The 23236-nt window shown below is 44.0% G+C and overlaps 1 protein-coding gene across 3 annotated transcripts in view; it reads right to left on the reverse strand.

Moving 5' to 3' along the window:
• Positions 1–683: 683 nt before the first annotated feature.
• zfyve26 (zinc finger, FYVE domain containing 26) overlaps positions 684–23236 on the reverse strand; it is a 36998-nt gene continuing 14445 nt past the window's right edge. For all 3 annotated transcript variants that reach the window (XM_079528737.1, XM_079528735.1, XM_079528736.1), the window contains exons 17-43: positions 20984–21109; positions 20575–20745; positions 19772–20005; positions 19110–19215; positions 18122–18999; positions 17382–17581; positions 16029–16133; positions 15244–15366; positions 14445–14621; positions 11998–12247; positions 11423–11521; positions 11052–11227; positions 10499–10635; positions 10087–10115; positions 9394–9530; positions 8805–9025; positions 8239–8386; positions 7766–7975; positions 6251–6466; positions 5709–5906; positions 5443–5523; positions 4583–4698; positions 4266–4440; positions 3987–4046; positions 3577–3759; positions 3339–3389; positions 684–2846 (exon numbers count right to left, since the gene is read on the reverse strand). In XM_079528737.1, coding sequence (XP_079384863.1) covers positions 2634–2846; positions 3339–3389; positions 3577–3759; positions 3987–4046; positions 4266–4440; positions 4583–4698; positions 5443–5523; positions 5709–5906; positions 6251–6466; positions 7766–7975; positions 8239–8386; positions 8805–9025; positions 9394–9530; positions 10087–10115; positions 10499–10635; positions 11052–11227; positions 11423–11521; positions 11998–12247; positions 14445–14621; positions 15244–15366; positions 16029–16133; positions 17382–17581; positions 18122–18999; positions 19110–19215; positions 19772–20005; positions 20575–20745; positions 20984–21109 — 4820 coding nt within the window. In that variant the 3' untranslated portion in view covers positions 684–2633. The remainder of the gene's footprint in view (positions 2847–3338; positions 3390–3576; positions 3760–3986; positions 4047–4265; positions 4441–4582; positions 4699–5442; positions 5524–5708; positions 5907–6250; positions 6467–7765; positions 7976–8238; positions 8387–8804; positions 9026–9393; positions 9531–10086; positions 10116–10498; positions 10636–11051; positions 11228–11422; positions 11522–11997; positions 12248–14444; positions 14622–15243; positions 15367–16028; positions 16134–17381; positions 17582–18121; positions 19000–19109; positions 19216–19771; positions 20006–20574; positions 20746–20983; positions 21110–23236) is intronic.

Consider the following 23236-nt stretch of genomic DNA (forward strand, 5'->3'; position numbering starts at 1 on the left):
GGTTAAGTACAAAAGCATAATTATCATCAATGTTGGGCAGAAACCTTGTCCAAAACGGTTAGTTTTCAGAAAATGGAAGATGGAAATGGGAGATGTCGATACATATCTTGATGTATTCCTGAGATATCACGTTCACAAGGTTGGGTGGGAAGAATGGATGGACAACCTCAAAACATAATGCCTCTGGGCATGGCTGTCCCCTAGGAAGGCATGAAAAAAAGAACGTTTCCATTATAGCAACAATGTGCTTCCATGTCAAACATGGAAGAGGAAGTAGTCAATCCATGGGGGCCACCGTGACATTTATTTGGTATTCATAGGCAGGAGTGTCACTGGGTCCCCCAGTAAAGTAAATGACAGTGAACACAAAAGTAGGGTGCTTATGACTTACTGTATATCTATGATTTACAATGCAACACATTTTAATCTACATTTAAAGATGAATACAAGACAACTTGAGCAGATTGTGGAGTTTCCATTGGCCTCCATGTTAAACCTTGTTAAATCAAGTGACACCAGATAAGAAAAAAAAAGTAAAGTTGAAGTTATGTTGTCTTATACATTCATTTATGAAAAGAAAATCTAAAATTAGCGTTGATATGTGGGTACTGGCTTAGAAGAGAAAGGTTAGGCACTATGAATGGGGTGTTTGTAGCCTGCGAGAGAATAAAACGAATGACATGTACATTTATATACACAATCCACATTTTATTAGTGATGTTTTGTCAACATGGCAACTGTATCACAGTAATTTTAACAATCTGAAAAGGCAGATTCTTTATTAAATGAATTCATTATTAATTCAATCAGACACCACTAGTCTCAAAAATCAAATGTTCAAAAGGACAACTGCATTTTCCTTCCTTTTCAGCATTACTCAAACACCATTATCATTATTAGCAGTCAAAATATCCTTACCAATTAGTTTTCCTGAATCATTTGTTATTTGAGACTCACTAAGTATAAAGTGCGGCAGTGAAAAGACAAAAGTCCTGATCATATAGGCGGCTTTGAGTGCAAACGCATCCATATAAAATGACCATCTCAACAGCCTAAAATGGCTTCTTCTCATCTGACTCACAATGACCATATACTTTCTTGAGAGGGAAAGAGAGGCCAGGGTGTTATTGTTTAAACTACAGTTGATGCGTGACACGTGGATGCCTCTGATCATATCACCAGATCGGCACCATGATGTCTGGCTAAATACAGTGTAAACATAAATGTAGTCCACAGCTTGACAAAGCTGATACTGTAACATAGGTGACCATCATGAACAAATAACTTAGTTTAAACTGGAAAATATGGAAACATTGTTTTCAAGGCATGACCTTATTTTGGCCAGGTTTTGGCCACACACACAGTCACACACACAGCCAAGATGAAATCCCTTTTTGTAACATACCATGATTCTTTCTGTATGCCTATATATATATATATATATATATACACACACACACACACACACACACACACATTAAAATAATTCACAGGTTTCTGTTTCTTTTCAGAATGATATGAGCAACATGTTTTTTACAGAACAATATGAAAACATGGTTTCACAGCAGTGATGGAGCTAATTACTTTACAAAAAAAAATTAAGGCAATTCCATATATGCTCTGAAAGGATTTTCTGAGACAAAACATTAAAAGACACAATCACGGTGACCAGAGAGGATTTTCATATATCATGTTTTCAATTCGAATCACCTTTCCAAGCTCAACTTCTTACACATTAATAATTCATTGAGGTCCCTTTGTGCATCCAACTTCCAAGTATTTGTTTTCTGGAAAGCTCCTTTGTGCTAACCTTAAATGCCCTTTCAGTACCTCAAATGCCATGTTTTTCATGTTTATTATTAATATTATTATTATTATGATCATTATCATCAATTAATATTATCCTCATTAAAAGGAAATAGGTTAATGATGGTAAAAAACATTGATGCAAGGTGAAACCAACAGGTAAACAGCATAAACAAGAACACAGTTCAAAACTGTAAATTCTAAATTGAAGATTCCAAATTGTCTGTGTTCAGAGGTATTGAAAGTGTACCAATATTTCCTGGCCTGGTTAAACTTGGGAAGTTTCATACAGCTCATTGCATTTCCATTTGAATGACACAAAACCCCACTTCATCCACAAGCAAAATATAACAAGGACAAAATAAATGGCACAGCACAGCACAATCCACTAAGACATTTTCAGAGGCTTTCTTGTAAGCAAAATTATATTTTCCCTTTTGGCTGAGGTAGAACATAAATACTCGTTAAGAGATTATGCCTAGAAGTTTAGTGTTTAAAGTTGAACCATGTGTGCATATTGGGTCTTTAGTTTTTTGTTTGTTGAATTCTTGTCATATATTGTTACATAGAGTGGTTGTCATTCTAGTGCAGTTTCGCTGTTCCTTCGCCACAGAAATGGATTGAAACACACAATAATTACAGTCAATAAGACCAGAGTGGGCGGGATAAAGCACAATGGTGTTTCAATTAAAATAATAGGAGTCTGCACAAACAATGGGTATTGAAGGCAATCATAAGGGTTCCTACTGTAGTACTCTTCATACCGGCTCTTTACCTCAACTAGACAGCATTTGAAGGTTTTGGTCATGATCATTGGTGTGATGTCATTACCTAGCGTTGGGTCGTCCCTGGCGCTGCTGTGAGCTTTTGTTGTGGTGCTCAGACAGCCACTGGCGACAGATGTTCTGCATCACTGAGTCCTCTGCAGCCTCGGCAGCCTGCAGGACCTCCTGCACCAGCGGGCCGGCTCGGCTCTGCTCCAGTTTCACCGCCAGGAGGTACGCTGGCCGCAGCTTGCTGCACTGCAGGTAGGCCTTGATCTGTGAATGGAGGCATGATGGTAACACTGCAGTCTTAATGCTAATGATGCTAATGCTAATAAAGTTGATAACAATGAAACACACAGACACGATTATGATTCATTAATATAAATTAATATGGTGCTTTTCTAAATTAAAGGTGTGCGCTGCAACAAGGCATTTTAATCATGCTAAAATAACTTTGTAATGTTAAAAGGTAGGGTAAGTAAGTGATATCTTTTGGTTAACTTTCTTAAATTAATACAATGTTATTTTGTCTGTATGATAGAGAGTATGTTAATACAATATAACTTATACAATTGAGATGGTTATATTTTGTCACCCTGCACTTCTATTGAGACATTTTGATTGTGTCGTGTCGAAGGTCATGTCGCACCTAGACATGATAGGATATGATACGAATTTTTACCTGATGGTTCCCCTGAACAAGCAGGCAGGCTCTATTAGCTATGGGGTAAACAAAACGAAATTGAGCATTGAGGTTTACTGTACCTTGTTCTCTGTGCCCTTCGTCTCCAAAATCAGACTCTCCAACTCCTTGGCCTAAATAGAATACCGTAAAGGCCATCAGGAATCTACATAGCAGACAGCATACTATTCTAAGCACACATTTCATTTCTACCATGTCAAAAAGGACATGGTAAAGGACAAAAGGACAAACTCACATGTACTGATTGTACAATGTCGGACTGTTATTTAAATCTACTATGTCAAAAGGACCAGCACTCACATTGGCAGGACCCTTTTCTGCAACAGAGACACAGCTGAGGATGATAGCGTCACAGTCGTTCTTGGTGGCTGTTCCAGACTCCCCCACACACTTTAGCAGCTGACGGACAGCCCCGTACTGCCTCTGACGGATCAGCCTCTGACCCGCACGCACGTACACCGTCTGGGCATCCAGCTGGAAGTCCTGGTTGGAGGGGAAGGAGGAAGGGAGGGAGGGATTGAGAGTAAAACACACAAAACAGTCATATTTTATTAAAGTTTAGGGACAATCATATCCCGTTTTGTGCAACTGTATGTTTGTCAACTCTGCGTCACTACAGTAAGCTGAAAGTGAACTGAAATGTGTTGACATGCTTTGATGAAAACCCATTGTGACAGAACAGAGCACATCTCTCTCATACTGTACTGTACCTGTATGACTCTGTATGCTATACCGAACCCCTCTTCGATGTTCTTCCCTCCAAGCATCACCTGGAAAAGTACACATTTTGTTATGGTCTCCATTACACACAAACTACAGATGTTTTTCTTTCACACAGAATACTGAAGATGAAAATAGCAGATCCACAAGCTCACACGCTACGATGCAACATGTTGTGAGCTTGTAGAATGGCTATTTTTGGCATGCAACACCATGATATGACAAAGTAAGTATACATTGCCCATAATGAAACACACAAATCAGCCCACCTTGCAGGCCACCTCAATCTTGTTGTTGCTGTTACCAAACAGTGTGGGGGGTGCAGTGAAAGCTGTGCTGTTGGTGGAAGGGCTATTCGTATGTACAGTCTTGGAGGATGCTGAAGATTCACATCGATGAAGGAACCGTGTCACCTCCAGCTGAAGCTCAATTGTGTTCATGTGCCTGGAGGCAATCGCAGATCATAGAAGCTATGGTATACGTACTGTACATAATGTAAACACCTTACAGATATACTGTACCAATTACTCAATTATTTTTGGTTAATTGCACAGTAAATGCACCCCTGGTGTAAAAGCACCTTTACCTGGACACATCGTTAGTGGACATTGTCTTCCTGAAGGAGTTGACTGCAGACTTCCTTCGACCTTGCTGCTCCTGCAGGTACGTCCTCAGGTGTTCCTTGGCTCTGACCAACCACCTCTGATCAAGGTCAAAATTATACAGTCAAAGTCAAAGTCATACGATTTGTCACACACGTTACCGCAGTGAAATTTGTTCTTCCGCATTTGACCCATCTCTTGGAGCGGTGAGCCGCAGCCAAGGAGCGGTGAGCTGCAGCGTGCGCCGCGCTCGGGAATCATTTGATTAGTAGATTTGACCCCCAATCCAACCCATTGATGCTGAGTGTCAAGCAGGGAGGCATTGGGTCCCATTTTTACAGTCTTTGGTATGACCCGGCCGGGGATCGAACCCCGACCTCCCAGTTTCAGGGCGGACACTCTAACCACAAGGCCACTGTCTGGTCAGCGGCTAATGTCAAGGCCAGGGTCAAAGTGATCTTTAATTACAAATGTCCGTTTGGTTGTTGTTGGTTTCTTTTGGGGACTTTGAATTCAACATAAATAAATATAATTTAGCAGTGCAACTTCTTTGCACTGCTGCACGTGAAACATGGGAGTGTGTCACATATACGTTTCAGCACCTCACGTGCTTGGTCAAAGTAAACAATAAACATACTGTACTAACCTGATAGTTGGGTGGTTTGACTGTTTGCCCACTAAAGCCCTTTATTCTTGGTCATAAATAGCAAAAATAGCAGACCTACATACACATAAGTCACGTTTTTGAAAAGTATTTTCTTTTGCCATGTCCAAGGACACCAGGTTGAAAGTGTAAAAAAATAGAGAGAGAGAAAAATAAAATGGGGCAAACGATATAGTATACCTGCTGTTCTCCCAACTGCAAGTATGATTGAGCCCCATGGGTGAAGAAGCGGATACATGTCATGGCCGCCCGCACGTGATCCTGTAGAATAAAATAACCATTATGATTTATGTGGGATTTTGTTTTAGAAATAAAAAGCTCCTTAATCTCCTAAGCACTGAATGACAATGTATTTGTTCAAATTGAAATAATATTTGAATTGTGTGTGCGTGTGTAGACAGACAGACAGACAGACAGACAATATACTACATATCAATGATTCAGACCATCATGAACTGCTGAAGCTGGTAGAGGGTGTGGAAATATCCCCGGCGCTGCAGGAACTGGCAGGAGGCGATCAGGTATCGGCTACAGGTCTCCAGGCCGGGATCCAGGGTCTCCAACATTCCCTGCAACATGCCCAGATGACTGCACTCCAAACTAGGCTGCAGCACGCCTTCCAAGAACACCTCATCCAGGCAGTCCTGGGATTTAAACATACATTGATGATGACTATTGCTCATGAGTGTTCCCTTTTCTTCTTCTTTTATAAGTCCCCTCAACAGTTCAGCAAACTTTTGCATGAATTATGATTAATGGATGATAAAAAAAAAGAAAAGAAAAAAAATGTGATGAAAGGAGTAGATGTACACGCTCTAAAGTTTTGTGACACGCTCGGCTATTATTGTATGCACCATTGTATAATAAGAAATAAAATCACCTGCTTCTTGATTAATATACTGTACATGAGCACGATTAAGTCAGTTATTGGTTCTAAATGGTTTAGATACACAGTATGTCCGGTTAATTGCCCAGCCCTACTCCTCACCTTGCTGAGCAGGTGTACCAGTGCCTCCCTCATGCAGTCGTGACGCATGTAGAAGCTGACCAGGGCCAGGTGTGTTCCATAGGCATTCAGGTAGTACAGACACTCCTGGTGGAGGCTGCTGTTCAGGACCTGTCCCTCCGGCCAGTCCACTGGACCGGACTCAGACAGGGCCTCATTCAGCTCCCACAGAGAAGCCAGGATGTCCTCGCCAAAAGGCTGCAACAAACAGACGCACGCCCCATAATGTACCACCACCACACGCGCATGATGAATACACAGTGAACAGAACACAACGAAGACTATAGCTTTCATATTTCTCAAAAACATTAATTTTGTCATAATTTTGAACATACTATCAGTCACAGACACAGCGGATCCCAAAAGTGGCCCTCGGATAGACTAGACACCACCGGAGAAAAGGCCGACCTAAGATAACCTGGTGGCAAAGAACTGTAGAGCCCGAGTTGCTGGAGAATGGAGATGGGTCTCTGGTGGGTTGTGGCACAACTTGTTGCCAAAGACACCAAGAAACATCATCGAAGCCTCATGCCCCATAGGAGGGCGAAGAGCATTAGTAAAGTAAGTAAGACACGTCACGCTTTCTGGCTGGAGGTGCTTTGGCTTTGTGTCATCATGCATGATTTGTCTACTTCGAACGGGACATACAAATTGTCCATAGGTCGTTGCGACTGCAAATCGCATGTACTATTAAATTGTTCATTTCCCGTCAGTGTGTTGGTTGGTTGGTCGGTCACCCCAGGAAAGCCCCCATATAGAGTGCCCTGTTCATTGTGACATCACGTGACATGAGCCCCCATATATGGTGCCCAGGTCATCGTGACATCATCAGGGATGGATATCCCTGATGTCATATTAAATGCGACCTGCTTTCGCAGTTAAGCCCATATATGGAGATCCCTGATGTCATCAATATTGGCCAGCAATTCTACATCTGACCTCAAATCATAAACCCTTAGATCTCCATATAGGGATATATGTCAGAACCTGTTCCGACATCCCATATGTTGATCCATTCCCATCCATCCTTCCTCTTCGATGTCTCCCTTTTGACTTATACCTGTCCATTCAAACTCTAGATGGGCCTGCCCCAAAGTTATTAGTGCAGCTACGCCTGGCAGCCGGCGAAAACTAGAGTTCTCAACAGGCCCGAAAATGGACCAGCCCTACCTGGGCCCTCATCAAACCCTGTACACTCAATAGAATGTCCCCGCTACCACCCTTAGATCTCCATATACTATATGGAGCTGACCTGTTCTGACATTCCATATGTTGATCTGACCTCATCAAACCCTGTACACTCAAGACATGCTCCTTATATGGCCAGTACAGAATTCATTCCATGTTGATCTGACCCCCCATGCCAAAGCGCAAGCGCTCGCCCAGCAGTCTGCCACCAACGAGGCGGATACGTGCACGCTTCTGACCCTCAGGTGTCTTACTGGTTATAGACGGCTTGGCCTATGGCCGCACCGTACAAATGTGAGGTTCTCCTACCGCGGCTGGTGTCAGTCGAACTGTCGACTCCAAGTGCTGGATTATCTCCTGCAGAAGACAGGGGCCCAGGTTGAGCTGGTTGCGGTCCACTGGGGCCTTCAGACAACGGGCAAACTTCTCCCGTGCCGCTGACAGGTTCCCCGCCTTGAGAGAGGCCGTGCCCCATGCGTGCCATACACCGCCGGGGTCCAGTCCGCTCTTTGTGGATACCTGGTGTAAGAGAGGGACCACTAGATTACAATATGGTTTTAGTCAGTCCGTCTAAACTTAAATTAAACTTCATGAATGACCTACTCATGACCTACTACAAAACTATGGTTAGTACAAATTAAATTAAAGAATGTATTAGTAATCAAATCCAATGAGACTGGCATGTGAGAAACTAAATCTGCCAGACCCCAAGGGTCTAAAGTGGGAAAAAATAAATCTCACTGTGTCCAACAAAACACAGGCACTGCTGAGTGCGTCCTCACCTCCACAGCCAGCTGGTAGTGTTCTGCCTCCAGTAGCTGGTTACGCAGGCGAGTGACGGCAGTTGGCTCCAAAATGTCATCCAGAGACGGGATGTACTTGTAATTGGCAGTCACCAGAATCTTAAGGACATCTACTGTGCTGATATAGCTGTTATGAACAGAGGACATTGACGAGAGACATTGACAAGACAGAGAGAAGAAACTGAATGTGCGTTATGAGAAAGAGAGAGACCAAGCATTGAATACTGTATATATATATATATATATTAGAGAGCATTTAGATTGAATGACAAACATTGTCATGTATCTGCAAATTATTTTATATACAGTATTTCAAATCATCATATATACAGTTAATATGTGTGTGTGTTAGGCTGCGCAACAGTGACACTTGGTTGTGAAAACCAACCAAACCCAATTTTCATGCTCGGACAGACCCAGCCAGGGACGGACACAGCCAGCCAGCCAGCCAGCCACCCACGGACACACATAGCTCCGTAAGGGAGTGGTTGCACCACTCAAAAACAAACGTTACCAATTAATTCATGTCATTTCATTAGTTTCACCTGTCACAGAGGGCAAGATCCTGGCTGCGGCCGACCTTGACAAACATTAGCTTGGCGCTGAAGATCAGCTGCCTCATGATGTCAGTGAGGAGACAGGCGTCGACCTCTGGGTTGTTCAGCTTACGAGACAGGGAGCGGCAGTGGTTTATAAGCTGGTGACCACAGGCCGTCTGGTCACTGTGCAGGGTCAAGATGGTCACACAGAGGTGGGCACTGGGAGCCTTCGAGGTGGTACGGATCAAAGAACACATGCATTATGTGAATGGGTAAAGTTAATTGGTACGTGCCAGATCGTAAGTCCTACTATCCTACACAGTACATGGGCACAATGACCATGAAGTTCTACAGAAAGCGGACATATACAAGAGATATACTGTTTTCACTGTGGCTATTCAACTGTAAGGAGTATTTTATACTGAGTGAGCCATGACGTAACTCATAGCTCTGGACCAGATACTAGAGCTATGAGCCGTGTGTCATGAGCCACGGCTTGGCTCACCCACACAGTATACATTAGCAGTACAGACTACTAGAGTACAGTACTCTTACAGTATCTCCAACATATTTTGTATCTACTGTACATCCAGACCTGTTCGTAGTAGAACTCGCTCCGCAGCAGATGGTTGTCTTCAGGGTTTGTGCTGAGTCGTATCCGTCTGTGGACCACCTCGGGCAGATACAACATTCCATCTGACACACCGTCTGTAGCCATGGGGCTTCCAGCCACTATACAGAGAGCAGAGGATGAGCACTTTTCTCAACAGAGTGATAGCAGAGGGTTACAGATGTGAAAGGAAAGAAATATGAGAAAGGTCAGAAGTGAACAAAACAGGACCTGGAAAGGACAGAGGATTACTTAAAACCCACTCTTCCCTACTCTGTCAAAAGATGTAGCAGTTTAGCTACATGGATGGAGGGTGCTGTGGCATGCTGTTACACTGGCATGTCATAATAGGCGAACATTCAGCCAAAATAGCTGGTCCACAAGGTCACAATGTGAGCGAGGACATTTACTGAAAAGGGAAAAACGTAGGGGGCCAAGTACAGACGCCTGAGGGACGCTGGTCCACAAAGTACTAGTTTAAGTGGATAAAGGATAAAGGGAGAAAAGGAAATGATCTGATTGATCTCCAACAAATGATTGAATGCCAATGTTCCCATTTAAAATGGCCACATCCGCCTGTTAGTGATCAATTACATACAACTGGAAAATCTCTCAGTAACCACTATACAGCAGAATGTTCTGTGCACAATTTAAAGAAACTCTTCAAATTATATCTACCTTCTGCTTCCTCCAGTTCATCATCCACACTGCAATCAAAAACAAACAATCATTCAATTAATGTTTATCAAATCATCAACATGGATAGAACATGCAGCACACACACACACACACACACACACACACACACACACACACACACACACACACACACACACACACACACACACACACACACACACACACACACACACACACACACACACACACACACACACACACACACACACACACACACACACACACACACACACACACACACACACACACACACACACACACACGTTTATCTATTTATGTCGCAAGTTGTTCTGTAAAGCCCTCAGTCGGACAAACCTATTGTATTTTTTATGAACACACTTCATGAATAAATTAGTAGGCTAGTGAGTTGGACGTAGCTACAATGTCTTACTCAGGGTGGAAGTACACGTAACACTGGTCACACACTCTGGCTTCGTCCTCAGGACATCCCTCAACGCACATCTTCTTCTCAGAACAGGCATGACACACCAGGCGGCCACATCTACGACAATGGTGCCTTCTGTTAAACTACAGGATGACAAGGGGGAATGGAAAGTCAGACTTCACAGTGGAAACTTTTAAAGCATTAAATACTTTAGTGAATATTTATTTTTATATTTCTTCCCCTATGGCTGTTGTTGATTTCTTGAGGCTATAGCTGAATTTTTTTTTCTTCTTCCCTATAATGATTATTTCCAGATCGTCATTATTTTCAATAATAAATAAAATAAAACATGGATGCATCATTTTCTTAAGTTATTAACCACTGTACACTTCAGTTTACCAAGGGTATGTACTTAGCCCCTCCACACCAAATCTACAAGTTCTCAATGCATCATGTTGAGAGCTTGTAGATCTGCTATTTTAAATAAATGTTCGCCTGTTTTATATATAAATGACACATTGCTATGCACTGGAGCCACTCATGGTTTCTGCCTGCTCACCATGGTGAACCGTTCACGCAGGCAGACCATGCAGACGTGTTGCTGGGTGTCTGGAATCCAGTCCTTGCGGTCAGGAGGTTTTTCTGGAGGCTGGAACTGAATAGACAGGCGCCCCCTTCTGCTCACAGAGCCTCTTCCATTACTGCTGGTGGATGTAGTGTGTGTGGGTGTGCTGCCTGGAAGTGGACATTTACAGATAACTGCGATAAATATATTATATAATTAGTTTACATCAAATGGTTTCAAATCTAATTCAGAGGGCAACACATCCCACACATCCTAGTATACATTCTGGGGGAACACCTGGTACAGTATGTTGATACTGCGTATTTACAGTATGTGTTTATGCGCGGTAGTACGTGCCATCTCACCTGTGGAGGATGTTGGAGAATCCACTCGGCTGGGTGGGGGGGAAAAGCTGCCCTGAGCAGGACACTGCAACAAGGCATCTTGCAGGCTGATGACAGAGTCTGGGGTGTCAAGACAATTGTGCAATTACTAGACCAGTGAGTCTCAACCCTTTTAATCTCAAGGACCCCCAGTTACAGTAGATATGCATTAGGCTACAGCACCCCATTTGAAACCTTTTTTTTTTTTTTATCTCTGGGACCCCAAAACAGTATCTATACTGTGTAAAATCCTCAGTGTTCATTTAACTCTGAGAGTGTACAAAGTATTATACACTCTCAGAGTAACAGACCAATAGGGATTAATTTGGTTCTTAGCTATCAATCATTTAGCTTGGGACCTCTACGTTGGGAACGAGCGAATTAAGACAAAATATACCTTCCTTGCAAGTTAATAACTTTAAGTTATACTAAGGATCGGTAACAAAAGAGATAATGCATGCATGCACATTCAATCTCTTCACCTGACCAAACTGATCGTGTAAGTTGTAAGAAATAAGAGCAGGATCTGTGCGTGCATGTCTACATTTTCAACTGACCAGACCGAGACATCTCTCTTGGGGCGTAGGGGAAGTCGAGGGCCTTGCAGGCATAGTTCTCCAGCAGCTTGTCGATGTCCACCGTGCCGAAGCCGGCCTCCTGGCCAACCAGGAGGCTCCGTAGGGTTCCCACTGCCACGTCCAACCAGTCCACCTTTAGGTTCATCAGCAGCTGTTCCAGCATCAGCAGCGGCTCAGAGAGCAGAGGGAAGTAGTCCTGCCTGGCAGCCGTGGGCAGAGTGAGCAGCACCTACACGTACAGTACACAGCCACACAGGACACATTTTACATCCTGGGAACCAGTTAGTGTACTGGTTACCAAACGGGTCAAAATTATATAATGTATTATTATTAGGGGACTAAACACGTATAAAAGTTGCAGTTCTGGCTTAACCGTGGTAAATGGTAAATGGTGCATTTATATAGTGCCTTTATCCAAGGCGCTTTACAGAGATTGTGCATTACAATACATTCACCCATTCACACACACATTCATACACCGATAGCAGCGGAAACCATGCAAGGCACCAACTAGCACATCGGGAGCAATTAGGGGTTCAGTGTCTTGCTCAAGGACACTTCGACAGTAACTCTGGGGGAGCCCGGGTTCGAACTGGCAACCTTACGGTTACCATCCAGGCACTCTACCCCTGAGCCACCGTGCAGTCGTTTCTTACAAAACTCTGCAATATGGTAGAGGGTTATGTCAAATGGCCAAGAAACGAAAATCACAACCATTGGCCAAAGGGTGGCGCTACAGCCAAATCCACAGAGGGGTGCCCTGGGCGCAGCCATTACTGAGGTGTATCATTAAGCTGATTAGCTACACCTGGCCTACAGGGCACTGCTCCATGGATTCTCCAAATGCAAACATTGAACAGGCATAGCTGATGAAAAACTGTTAACTTCTCCTCCCTGGAGGGTTACAAAAACCCATTCACTTTTCTCAACTCAATTGGAAGTTTCTCTACACTGTTCCACAAGAATGTATGACTAATTTCAAAACGATTTAAGATCTGGAAATTTCCAAAGTCACCATATCTCTGTTTCACCAAATATTATACTAGGTCAGCCATGCAGCGGAGTGACTGGATCAAACCAATGAGACCCCTCATTACTTGGAAGGAGGTAGGGCCCGCACACCATTCTTTAGGCAAAGGAATACTTTATTGAAAAGAGGACAACGTTTCGATCTCATTGGATCTTTGTCAGGTAGGTATAAACCTTGGGCCATGAGCCAAGATGAGTAATGCAACTGAATGGAATTCATGGTGCTTGTGGTACACTCAGTGGCTGTAGTTGGTGAATCTTCTCATTGTCAAAACTCAACAATATTATTTTATTTATGTAAAGATTACAAGTTTGATGGTAGAATGCCATTCGGTTACATTTAAGCCATATCATATTCTATGATATTTGATTTCTGATACATAATGCACCTATAGAGAAACATTTGACAATTCATATCTATGTGTGGTACTCACACACTGTTGTTTTTCCTCCCAATTTGTTATTCTACAATGCATAAATAAGTGGATGAATGAATTTTGTATGACACTTTCTTGGAATTTTGTTGTCATGCTGTAGGCTATCAGTTTCACAATCCCTCATGAGATTATGTGTCACAGAAACATGCGATAATGAGCAGTGATAAAGGCTTGGTAAAGGAAAGAGCTCCAAATGACATACCAGTAGTGTTGTTAAAAGTACAGCGTGTACTGATATGCCTTTGTTGTGTCTACCTAACTAACCAAGCAGTTACCTTTTCACCCCACACCCACAAGTTCAACTGTCAACACATCCACAGCCCTAAACAGTAAAATCCTGAGTTCATTTAACTCTAAGTATACAAATTTAACCAAATGGACCAGTATGGGTGCGTTTGGTTACATTTGGATTTGTAAACTAAACAAATTTACACATTTGATGTTAATGTGTATATAAAGTCAAAGATAAGAGGAATTAATTAACTAGAAATGCCAAAACGCGACGATGCGCGTTTTTCATCGCTAGAAATGCCAAAACGCGACGATGCACGTTTTTCATCGCTAGAAATGCCAAAACGCGACGATGCGTGTTTTTCATCGCTATAAATGCCAAAACGCGACGATGCGCGTTTTTCATCGCTAGAAATGCCAAAACGCCACGATGTGCGTTTTTCATCACGATGCGCGTTTTTCATCGCTAGAAATGCCAAAACGCGACGATGCGCGTTTTTCATCGCTAGAAATGCCAAAACGCCACGATGCACGTTTTTCATCGCTAGAAATGCCAAAACGCCACGATGCGCGTTTTTCATCGCTAGAAATGCCAAAAGGCGACGATGCACGTTTTTCATCGCTAGAAATGCCAAAACGCGACGATGCGCGTTTTTCATCGCTAGAAATGCCAAAATGCGACGATGCACGTTTTTCATCGCCAAAAACATGTACTCTAGCATTCCTTACCTTAGAGCCCAGATGGAGGGCGTGAATGTGACGCCGTCGGGCTGGTGACACCTGGCTCTGGAAATGCAGAGTGAGGTAATCAGCCAGGAAGTGACAGGCAGCCAATCCGGGTCGGCGGTCCAGAGCGCGTTCGCAAACCTCCAAGCCCACTGCGGTGTCTGAGAGGCCCTCAAGCAACTAGACAAGGACAGAAAAAATACGTTTTTAAAAGTTTCAGTTAGAATGCTAGATGTCTTTTCAACTACACCTCTATCAATAACATTTTTATGGACATTTGCAATTGCCTCCTCACAAACCTCTTCTATTTTAGATTAACCGCATAAACCCGTCAATATTTGGCCATTTCATAACAGGCGAACATTCGGCAGAAATAACATATCTACTGTACAAGCTCAGTGGCCTTGTGGTTAGAGTGTCCGCCCTGAGACTGGGAGGTTGGGGTTCGATCCCCGGCTGGGTCATACCAAAGACTCTAAAAATGGGACCCAGTGCCTCCCTGCTTGACACTCAGCATCAAGGGTTGGATTGGGGGTAAGTCCCTGCGACATACTAGCGTCATGTCCAGGGGGTGTACTTGTACATCAAGCTGCCTCACGCTACAGAAACAGGAGATAGGCTCCTGCCCTATGGGCCTCATGGCTCGGCAAGGCTACTTTACTGTACAAGCTCACAACGTGTCCAATTGTAGGCTTCTATATCTACAAATTTGGGTGTAGAGACAAAAAAGGAGCAAAGTATATAGGGTTTAAGTAAGTGTTTAACAAACAGCATTAGTTGACCAATATGCTCTGGTGCAGACCTGGTAGGCCTCCTCCGCCTGTCCTTTCTCCAGCAGGTGAAGCAGGTGTTCTGTCTGCAGCTGCAGTGTCAGATGTGCAGAGACAGGGTACAGCTCCACCCACTGGCCACAGAGTGCAAACTCCTGAAATAAACACCAGGCTCAATCATGAAATAGATAATGCATAGACAGGAAAAGTAAAGCTTTATTTGTGCAGCACATTTCCTTAAAGCAGTGTTTTTTAACCGGTGGTCCGGGGACCACCAGTGGTCCTTGAAGGGAGTTCCAGGTGGTCCCCAGCTAAATGATGGAAGAGTTGGTAAGTGGTAACCTAGTCCTAATGGAGCCTTATAGATCTTTAACTCTTGAGAGTGTAAAATGAAACCATTGTCATTGTGGACAAAATCTTATCCAACGACAACAAAATAGTATTTGGTCTTGGGTCTGAGAGGCTAAATCTCATGTGGTGGTCCGTGGCTCAAATGCAGAATAAATAATGGTCCTTGATATGAAAATGGTTGAAAACCACTGCCTTAAAGCAATAGCAATGTGCTTTATCTATAAGCATTTACACCAAAACATAAACAGAATAGTCGTAAAGTATAAGGAGGTCCCTATGGATAATAAGTAATGTGAGCTATGTGGTAAAGATTTGACTACTGTATGAAAACTCATAAGTCTAAATTATCATATTGTGCATAATAGTGTACTTCTGTTCTTGATATAACAATGTTCTCAGAATGACCCCTCTAGGCAATGTGTAAGAGTGCGACATAACATTCATGGAATGACATTCCACCACCTACTCGTGCCTCCAGGATGATAGAAAACACAGATTCAGAGTTTCTCTTAGACTCAGTCCTCAGCTCCTGCCATGTTACCCAGGGCAATGGCATCTGTAGACTCAACATCTTGGGGAGGGAAAGAACACAGAAGAGAAACAGGAATGTCACAACTGACGTTTCCCATTACATAATATTTCAACAGTTGGTTTGAAAGATTGCACAAAAGAATATGGAGAGCAAGTAAAAATGTCTGGAGGATGTTTCCCTTTGCTTAATCACAGCCAAACGCCCAGAAACTACAGTATATGAGGGATAAGGATTAGAACTTTGCCATCATTTTAACTACTTGACTGTGTTTTATTGTATTCTATTTTTGTGTCCTGCCCTATGAAGCACTTTGAGCTGCATTTATGTATGAAAGGTGCTATACAAATAAAGTTTATTATTATTATTAATTAATTTTCTTTTGTATTAATTTAGTTTCTATCGTTACTGTTTTAACGTGTGTGTGTGTGTGTGTGTGTGTGTGTGTGTGTGTGTGTGTGTGTGTGTGTGTGTGTGTGTGTGTGTGTGTGTGTGTGTGTGTGTGTGTGTCATCGCTTCCCTTATCCCCTGTTGTCTCATCACATCTCATCTCATCTGTCATCACACTATCAGCTGGTCACTCTGATAATAAGTTTGTCAACAACATGCTCTACCAGAAACGTCACTAATCTGTACTCAATCTCTGGTACAAACATCGACACCTACACATACCACTAGATCAGCAGATTATATACAGTGTTTTTAAACCCCCTAAATAGGCTACTGTAGCATGCCAAGCTGTTCAGTTGGCAGAGGGTCTTTCCCAGCATGGGGTGTGCCATTTATTTTCTCTTTGTTATGGAGAATGTTGGGGGGATTCATTATGTTTGTGTTATGTTGCTTTATGTCATAATGCTTATGTTATGTGTGATTAATGGTTAGGAACCATGGGTTATGTGGTTAGGGGGAAATGATCCCCTTACACTTACATACTTCACTATGACTGACCTTAGCTGGAGCAAAATTGTGTGTGAGTCACAAATCGACATTGGGAATCAACAACCCACCGGTCATTGCAATACGATTGCAGTGACCAATCAATCTTTATGAACCTGCACTACATGAAAGCCTTGGATTCAATGGTGTAGAGTGTAGACAACAAGAGGCCTACATAATTTACAAATATAAAATATTGCCTATAAACAGACTCTACACTTATACAGGGTTTTTCATGCTAGGCTCAGGGTTCTGGTTAATTTGATTTGACTTATTGTAAATAAGAATTTGTTCTTACCAATCTGCCTGATTAAATAAATCCTATTGTCTAATTTTAGTATGAAATTGAATTACCCAGCGATAGATTTCGAGTTCTTTCTTCCTTAGCTCCAGATGGGTTCTCAGTGAGGCCTCTGTGTTGAGGTCATTGAGACAGAACTCCAGCAGCTCCAGACAGGACAGCAGAGGCCAGCGCTCCAGGGCCTGGAGGGCAACACGCGCACGCAGGCTGGGCTCCTGCACTCGAAACAGCTGTGCTATACCTTCATCTCCCTCTGAATATAGATAATTAGACAAAACACAACAATCAATTGTGTAAAAAAAAAAAAAAAAGAGCTTCATGATGCTCAACGTGTTTACAGCTAAAACAGGCAGACTTTATTATTTATTACTAGTAGTCAGTCTTGTGTTCTTTTTAGTCATTTTACCTATAAACATATTAAAAGGATATGGTTATTTATGCCTTTACTGTTTATTTCATTTTAATATTGCTATTAGAATGACTCAAATACAATACTAATGCAGCAGGTGCAACATTAAATCCAAGATAAAAAAAAAATCACACCTGTGGTTCACCTGAGGTGAATTTGCTCAGACACTATGACGTAAAATTGTCAATTCATTGTCAATGGGAATTTAATGTTTGTGTAAGGTGAAAATCTACACTAGCTGAATATAGGAGGGGCTAGCGCCCCTCAAAAATAAATTGCATTGTCAACGGCACGTCTATCTGAACTGAAGCTAAATGGTGGACAAACAATTTCATGAACTGCCTTGGTGGTCAAAACATGTTTACCAGGGAGGTCCTCACTCACCTTCCAGAGCAGCGCAGGCCAGCAGGCGGTCTCTCAGCGCCCTCTCCTGGCTGCAGCCTTGTCCAAACAGCTCCAGCAGACTCAGGGCTCTGCCCAGGTCCTTACTGGCCAGGGCCTCCTGGAAGGCCTGGGCAGCCACTGCCTGGGCCATGTCTCCCTGGGGCCCGGAGAGCAGGAGACTGACCACGGGTCTCCCGCAGAGCGCCGAGCCTAGACCAGCGGAGCCCTCCTCCCTTGCGTTCCCCAGGGTCCCAAGAATGGGCTCAGACACGTTCTGCAGGTACGCCCGGAGAATAGGGAACTCCTTCAGCAGGCCGTCTGCTTCTCGAGCGATCTGCTCTGCATCTAGCGTTGCCTCTTTACGTCCACTACGGAAATAGCCTGACCAGCCTGAGGACTGTGCCCGGGCGCGTTCTCCTTTACAGGCGCTCAGGCACGCCAGCAGAGCCACCAACGGGCAGCGAGACTTTAAGAAAGACAAGGCTGACGAGGTGAGGAGGAAAGACGAGGAGGGTGAAGAGTTGGAGGAAGAAGCAGATGAAACAGAAGAAGAGGATGTAACAGAAGGCGGAGAGGTGGAGAGGCTGATGGATGTTGCAGAGATCTCCTCCGCAGAGGCCTCAGACTCAGAGCTGGATTCAGGTGAATGGTCTGCCATGCCCACTTTGCGCAGTGTTGGCATGTGTTCCTGGGCATGCTGTTGTAGCAGGGCAGACATGCTGGCCACACAGAAAACACCTTCTCCCTCAGTGTTCTGTGTAGTGTCCTTGACAGGGTCTGGACATGAGGACCACACAGGCAGAACCTCACAGCAGCGCTGGATGATCACCTGCTGAATGCTCAGATGCAGCCCCTCCTGCTGCAGCAGGGACAGAAGCCTGGAGAAATGGCAGGGGAGGGGGGGAATAACATCTCTGGTATCATGTCTACAGCTTAGCTTTGTGTGAGCTCTGTGCTAAACGCATAATGAGTAAGCCAGTGTGCATACCTATCAGGAGATACCTGTCTGTCAAACAGCAGGTGAGAAAGTAGTTGAGATGGAGTCTGAAGCAGCACAAGTAGAGGGTTCCCCAACTTCACTTCAGTAGCCTGGTCTGAGAGGGACACCAAAAACAAACTCGGGTATAAAGACAGACTGCGTTGTCTTAATGAAGCCTGCTTTAAGGATAAACCCCCTTTCCCCCTCTGTTCATTACATATTATCACCATTCATACTAGATTCTTGCAGGATATACTGTAGCTATACAGTGACTACATACTCTAAAGGAGAAAGAAACAAGACTGGGAGTCTAAAAGACCCACTAGCAGCACCTAAACAAGGTTGTGCTACTCCTTACACCCAAGCAGATCTAAGTATTTTTGAATCATAGCTATCTTTAGAGCCCTGCAAAATTACCAATGATGCTAATTTGACAAATGGATGATGATTATTTATAATGACTTGATTTTGAGATATGGTGTGTGCAACTGCACATTTTGGCCAAAAGATGGTTCTAGAGTAAATGCCATGGGGTCACAGTGACCAGAATCTGTAGGGTTACCCTAGAAAATGGCTTGGATCTGAATGAATGAATGACTCAACATCCCTTATGGGATTATTCAGACAAACACAGTATTATTTTATGTATACATAATCGAAAGTATATATACCTTCTGAACCAAGGCTGCGTACGAGCACAGATGCTAGCGTGTTCACATAGTCCAAAAAGCTGCGCATGTAGTCAGGCCTGGCGAGGCTTCCATCAGGCTCGAATGGACAGAATTGGTCCAGCGACCGAAGAAGCTGCTTCATGCTGGAACGTACGGGGTGGGCATCCAGCTCAGACTGCTTCAGACTGGCCTGCTCTACCAAGGCCACCAGCAGAGAGCTGCCCGCATGGCCCTCTGTCACAAGACACAACACAGACAGACTTTCAGAAACAACATATTCAGTATCTTCTACAATGTACTGTACACAGTAAAATTGAACACTGAAAGTGTACAAATATAACCAAATGGACCCATAACTGTACACTCTCAGAGTAACAAGTGGATAAATGAACACTGAGGATTTTACTGTTTATTCCTACTAAGGAATTTGAACCTGGATTCCCCTGTGTTATAAGCATCTAAACCCAAATAAAAGATAATTTTGGGATAGACGTAATTTATTGTGCTGAACGGTGCCGTTTTCTCTCTGACATTCTGAGATAAATTTGGAGAACCAAACTTACAAAAAATCATTGTATGTCCTATTTCCCAAAGAGTGAAAATAGCCGATCTACAAACTCACAACATGACATGCTGCGAGCTTGTAGATTTTTTTGAAAAGTTCGGAAAATCCTTTGAAACGTCTTTGAATCTTATGTTTTGCAGGAAAAGGAAGGGAAAAACTAGGATAATTACTCGCGACTAAAAGAGCGAATAAAAGACTCACAAGTCACGACCCTAAATTTGTGAAACACTGCGTTGACCTGTGTTATCTGTGGCAGTGCTGAGGGTTTGCAGGGTGTGTTCCAGGCGTTGAGAGAGACTGAGACGCGAGGAGATGCTCTCTTCACTCAGGGTTGGGTGACAACACAGCAACACTTCCTGTATAGAGCATCCAAATGGACTGCAAATCATATGGTCCTCTCCAACCGCTTCTATGGAAACAGAGAGGGTCAGTTCATTTACAACTACCCTAGTTTCTCTTGACAATCAGTTTTTCTCTGTGTTAATATTGTTTTCTCAGTCTCTTCTTTACTTTGTTTGAATGCTGCTTGTAAAGCTCTTATGTCATAGTAGGCACATGTGTATTAGTTGCATACATAACAAAGACACACAAACCAACTTTAAGCAACTAACATTTAAGACGATGCATCATTGTGCCTTTGTATTCACCTGTCTTGACAGATCCCTTGTTACTGGCTGTGTGGTTCAGAATCTTGCTGATTTGCTGCAGAACCATTGGGAACCCACAGATCCCCTCAGAATCAGCATGGGGCACCTTGGGCTCAACCCTCAGTCCTGAACAGCAAACAAAAACATCATTATTGATGAATCAGGACTTTTTTGTGATATCATTTTAGCCCAAATGCCTGACTGTACCCAGTGCTATGTACGGTTCTGACTAATAAAGTATCCAATCTATCAATAACAAAAACATTTAGATTCATATAAAATATACTATAGATTTTGCCTGCATATAGGTTGTTAATGTTACCCCTACTTTCAGCAGCTGTCAAAGCTTCCCATGGTAGTTGGTTTGAAACAAATTGAGAGGTGATACTAGTAGACACCTTTATGAACACGATTTGTGAAGAAAGCTATTTATTTAGCAGATTGGTCACAAATTTGGCTAACATTGCCTAACTAAGTGGAGAGAGAGTGCAAGGATTCGGCAAATCACTTTCTCTTACAATGTTGAAAAATACATTGAAAATAAGAATATTTCACTTTATAATTGAAGGAATGAAAATACACCCGCACACTGCGTATCTGCTCGGTACATGAGTTGACCTTTCATTGATTGTCCACTGGCCTACGCACCTGTGCATACGCCTGATTTCTAGGTGTGCGAAAGCTTTTTCTTATAATTGCTAAGTTAAAATCCTTTGACAGGTCCTAAATAGAAAACCTAAAGATCTGAGGAAAATTTTCAAAAATCCCAGAGAAGACCCAAAAATCACTGTGAGCCCCTTGTGAACCCATACAACCCCTGGATACACACCCCGTGCTTCCCCTTGTGAACCCATACAACCCCTGGATACACACCCCGTGCTTCCCCTTGTGAACCCATACAACCCCTGGATACACACCCCGTGCTTCCACTGTGAGCCCCTTGTGAACCCATACAACCCCTGGATACACACCCCGTGCTTCACTGTGAGCCCCTTGTGAACCCACACAACCCCTGGATACACACCCCGTGCTTCACTGTGAGCCCCTTGTGAACCCATACAACCCCTGGATACACACCCCGTGCTTCCAGGCTGCTATTGAGCCCCTTGTGAACCCACACAACCCCTGGATACACACCCCGTGCTTCCCCTTGTGAACCCATACAACCCCTGGATACACACCCCGTGCTTCACTGTGAGCCCCTTGTGAACCCATACAACCCCTGGATACACACCCCGTGCTTCCAGGCTGTGAGCCCCTTGTGAACCCACACAACCCCTGGATACACACCCCATGCTTCCAGGCTACTGTGAGCCCCTTGTGAACCCACACAACCCCTGGATACACACCCCGTGCTTCCAGGCTGTGAGCCCCTTGTGAACCCACACAACCCCTGGATACACACCCCGTGCTTCACTGTGAGCCCCTTGTGAACCCATACAACCCCTGGATACACACCCCGTGCTTCACTGTGAGCCCCTTGTGAACCCACACAACCCCTGGATACACACCCCGTGCTTCACTGTGAGCCCCTTGTGAACCCACACAACCCCTGGATACACACCCCGTGCTTCCAGGCTGCTATTGAGCCTTGTGAACCCATACAACCCCTGGATACACACCCCGTGCTTCACTGTGAGCCCCTTGTGATCCCACACAACCCCTGGATACACACCCCGTGCTTCCCCTTGTGAACCCATACAACCCCTGGATACACACCCCGTGCTTCCCATACAACCCCTGGATACACACCCCGTGCTTCACTGTGAGCCCCTTGTGAACCCACACAACCCCTGGATACACACCCCGTGCTTCCAGGCTGCTATTGAGCCTTGTGAACCCATACAACCCCTGGATACACACCCCGTGCTTCACTGTGAGCCCCTTGTGAACCCACACAACCCCTGGATACACACCCCGTGCTTCACTGTGAGCCCCTTGTGAACCCACACAACCCCTGGATACACACCCCGTGCTTCACTGTGAGCCCCTTGTGAACCCACACAACCCCTGGATACACACCCCGTGCTTCACTGTGAGCCCCTTGTGAACCCACACAACCCCTGGATACACACCCCGTGCTTCCCCTTGTGAACCCATACAACCCCTGGATACACACCCCGTGCTTCCCCTTGTGAACCCACACAACCCCTGGATACACACCCCGTGCTTCACTGTGAGCCCCTTGTGAACCCACACAACCCCTGGATACACACCCCGTGCTTCCAGGCTGCTTGTGAACCCACACAACCC

The sequence above is a fragment of the Electrona antarctica genome (genome assembly GCF_951216825.1).
Source record: "Electrona antarctica genome assembly, chromosome: 18".
Lineage (NCBI taxonomy): Eukaryota > Metazoa > Chordata > Actinopteri > Myctophiformes > Myctophidae > Electrona > Electrona antarctica.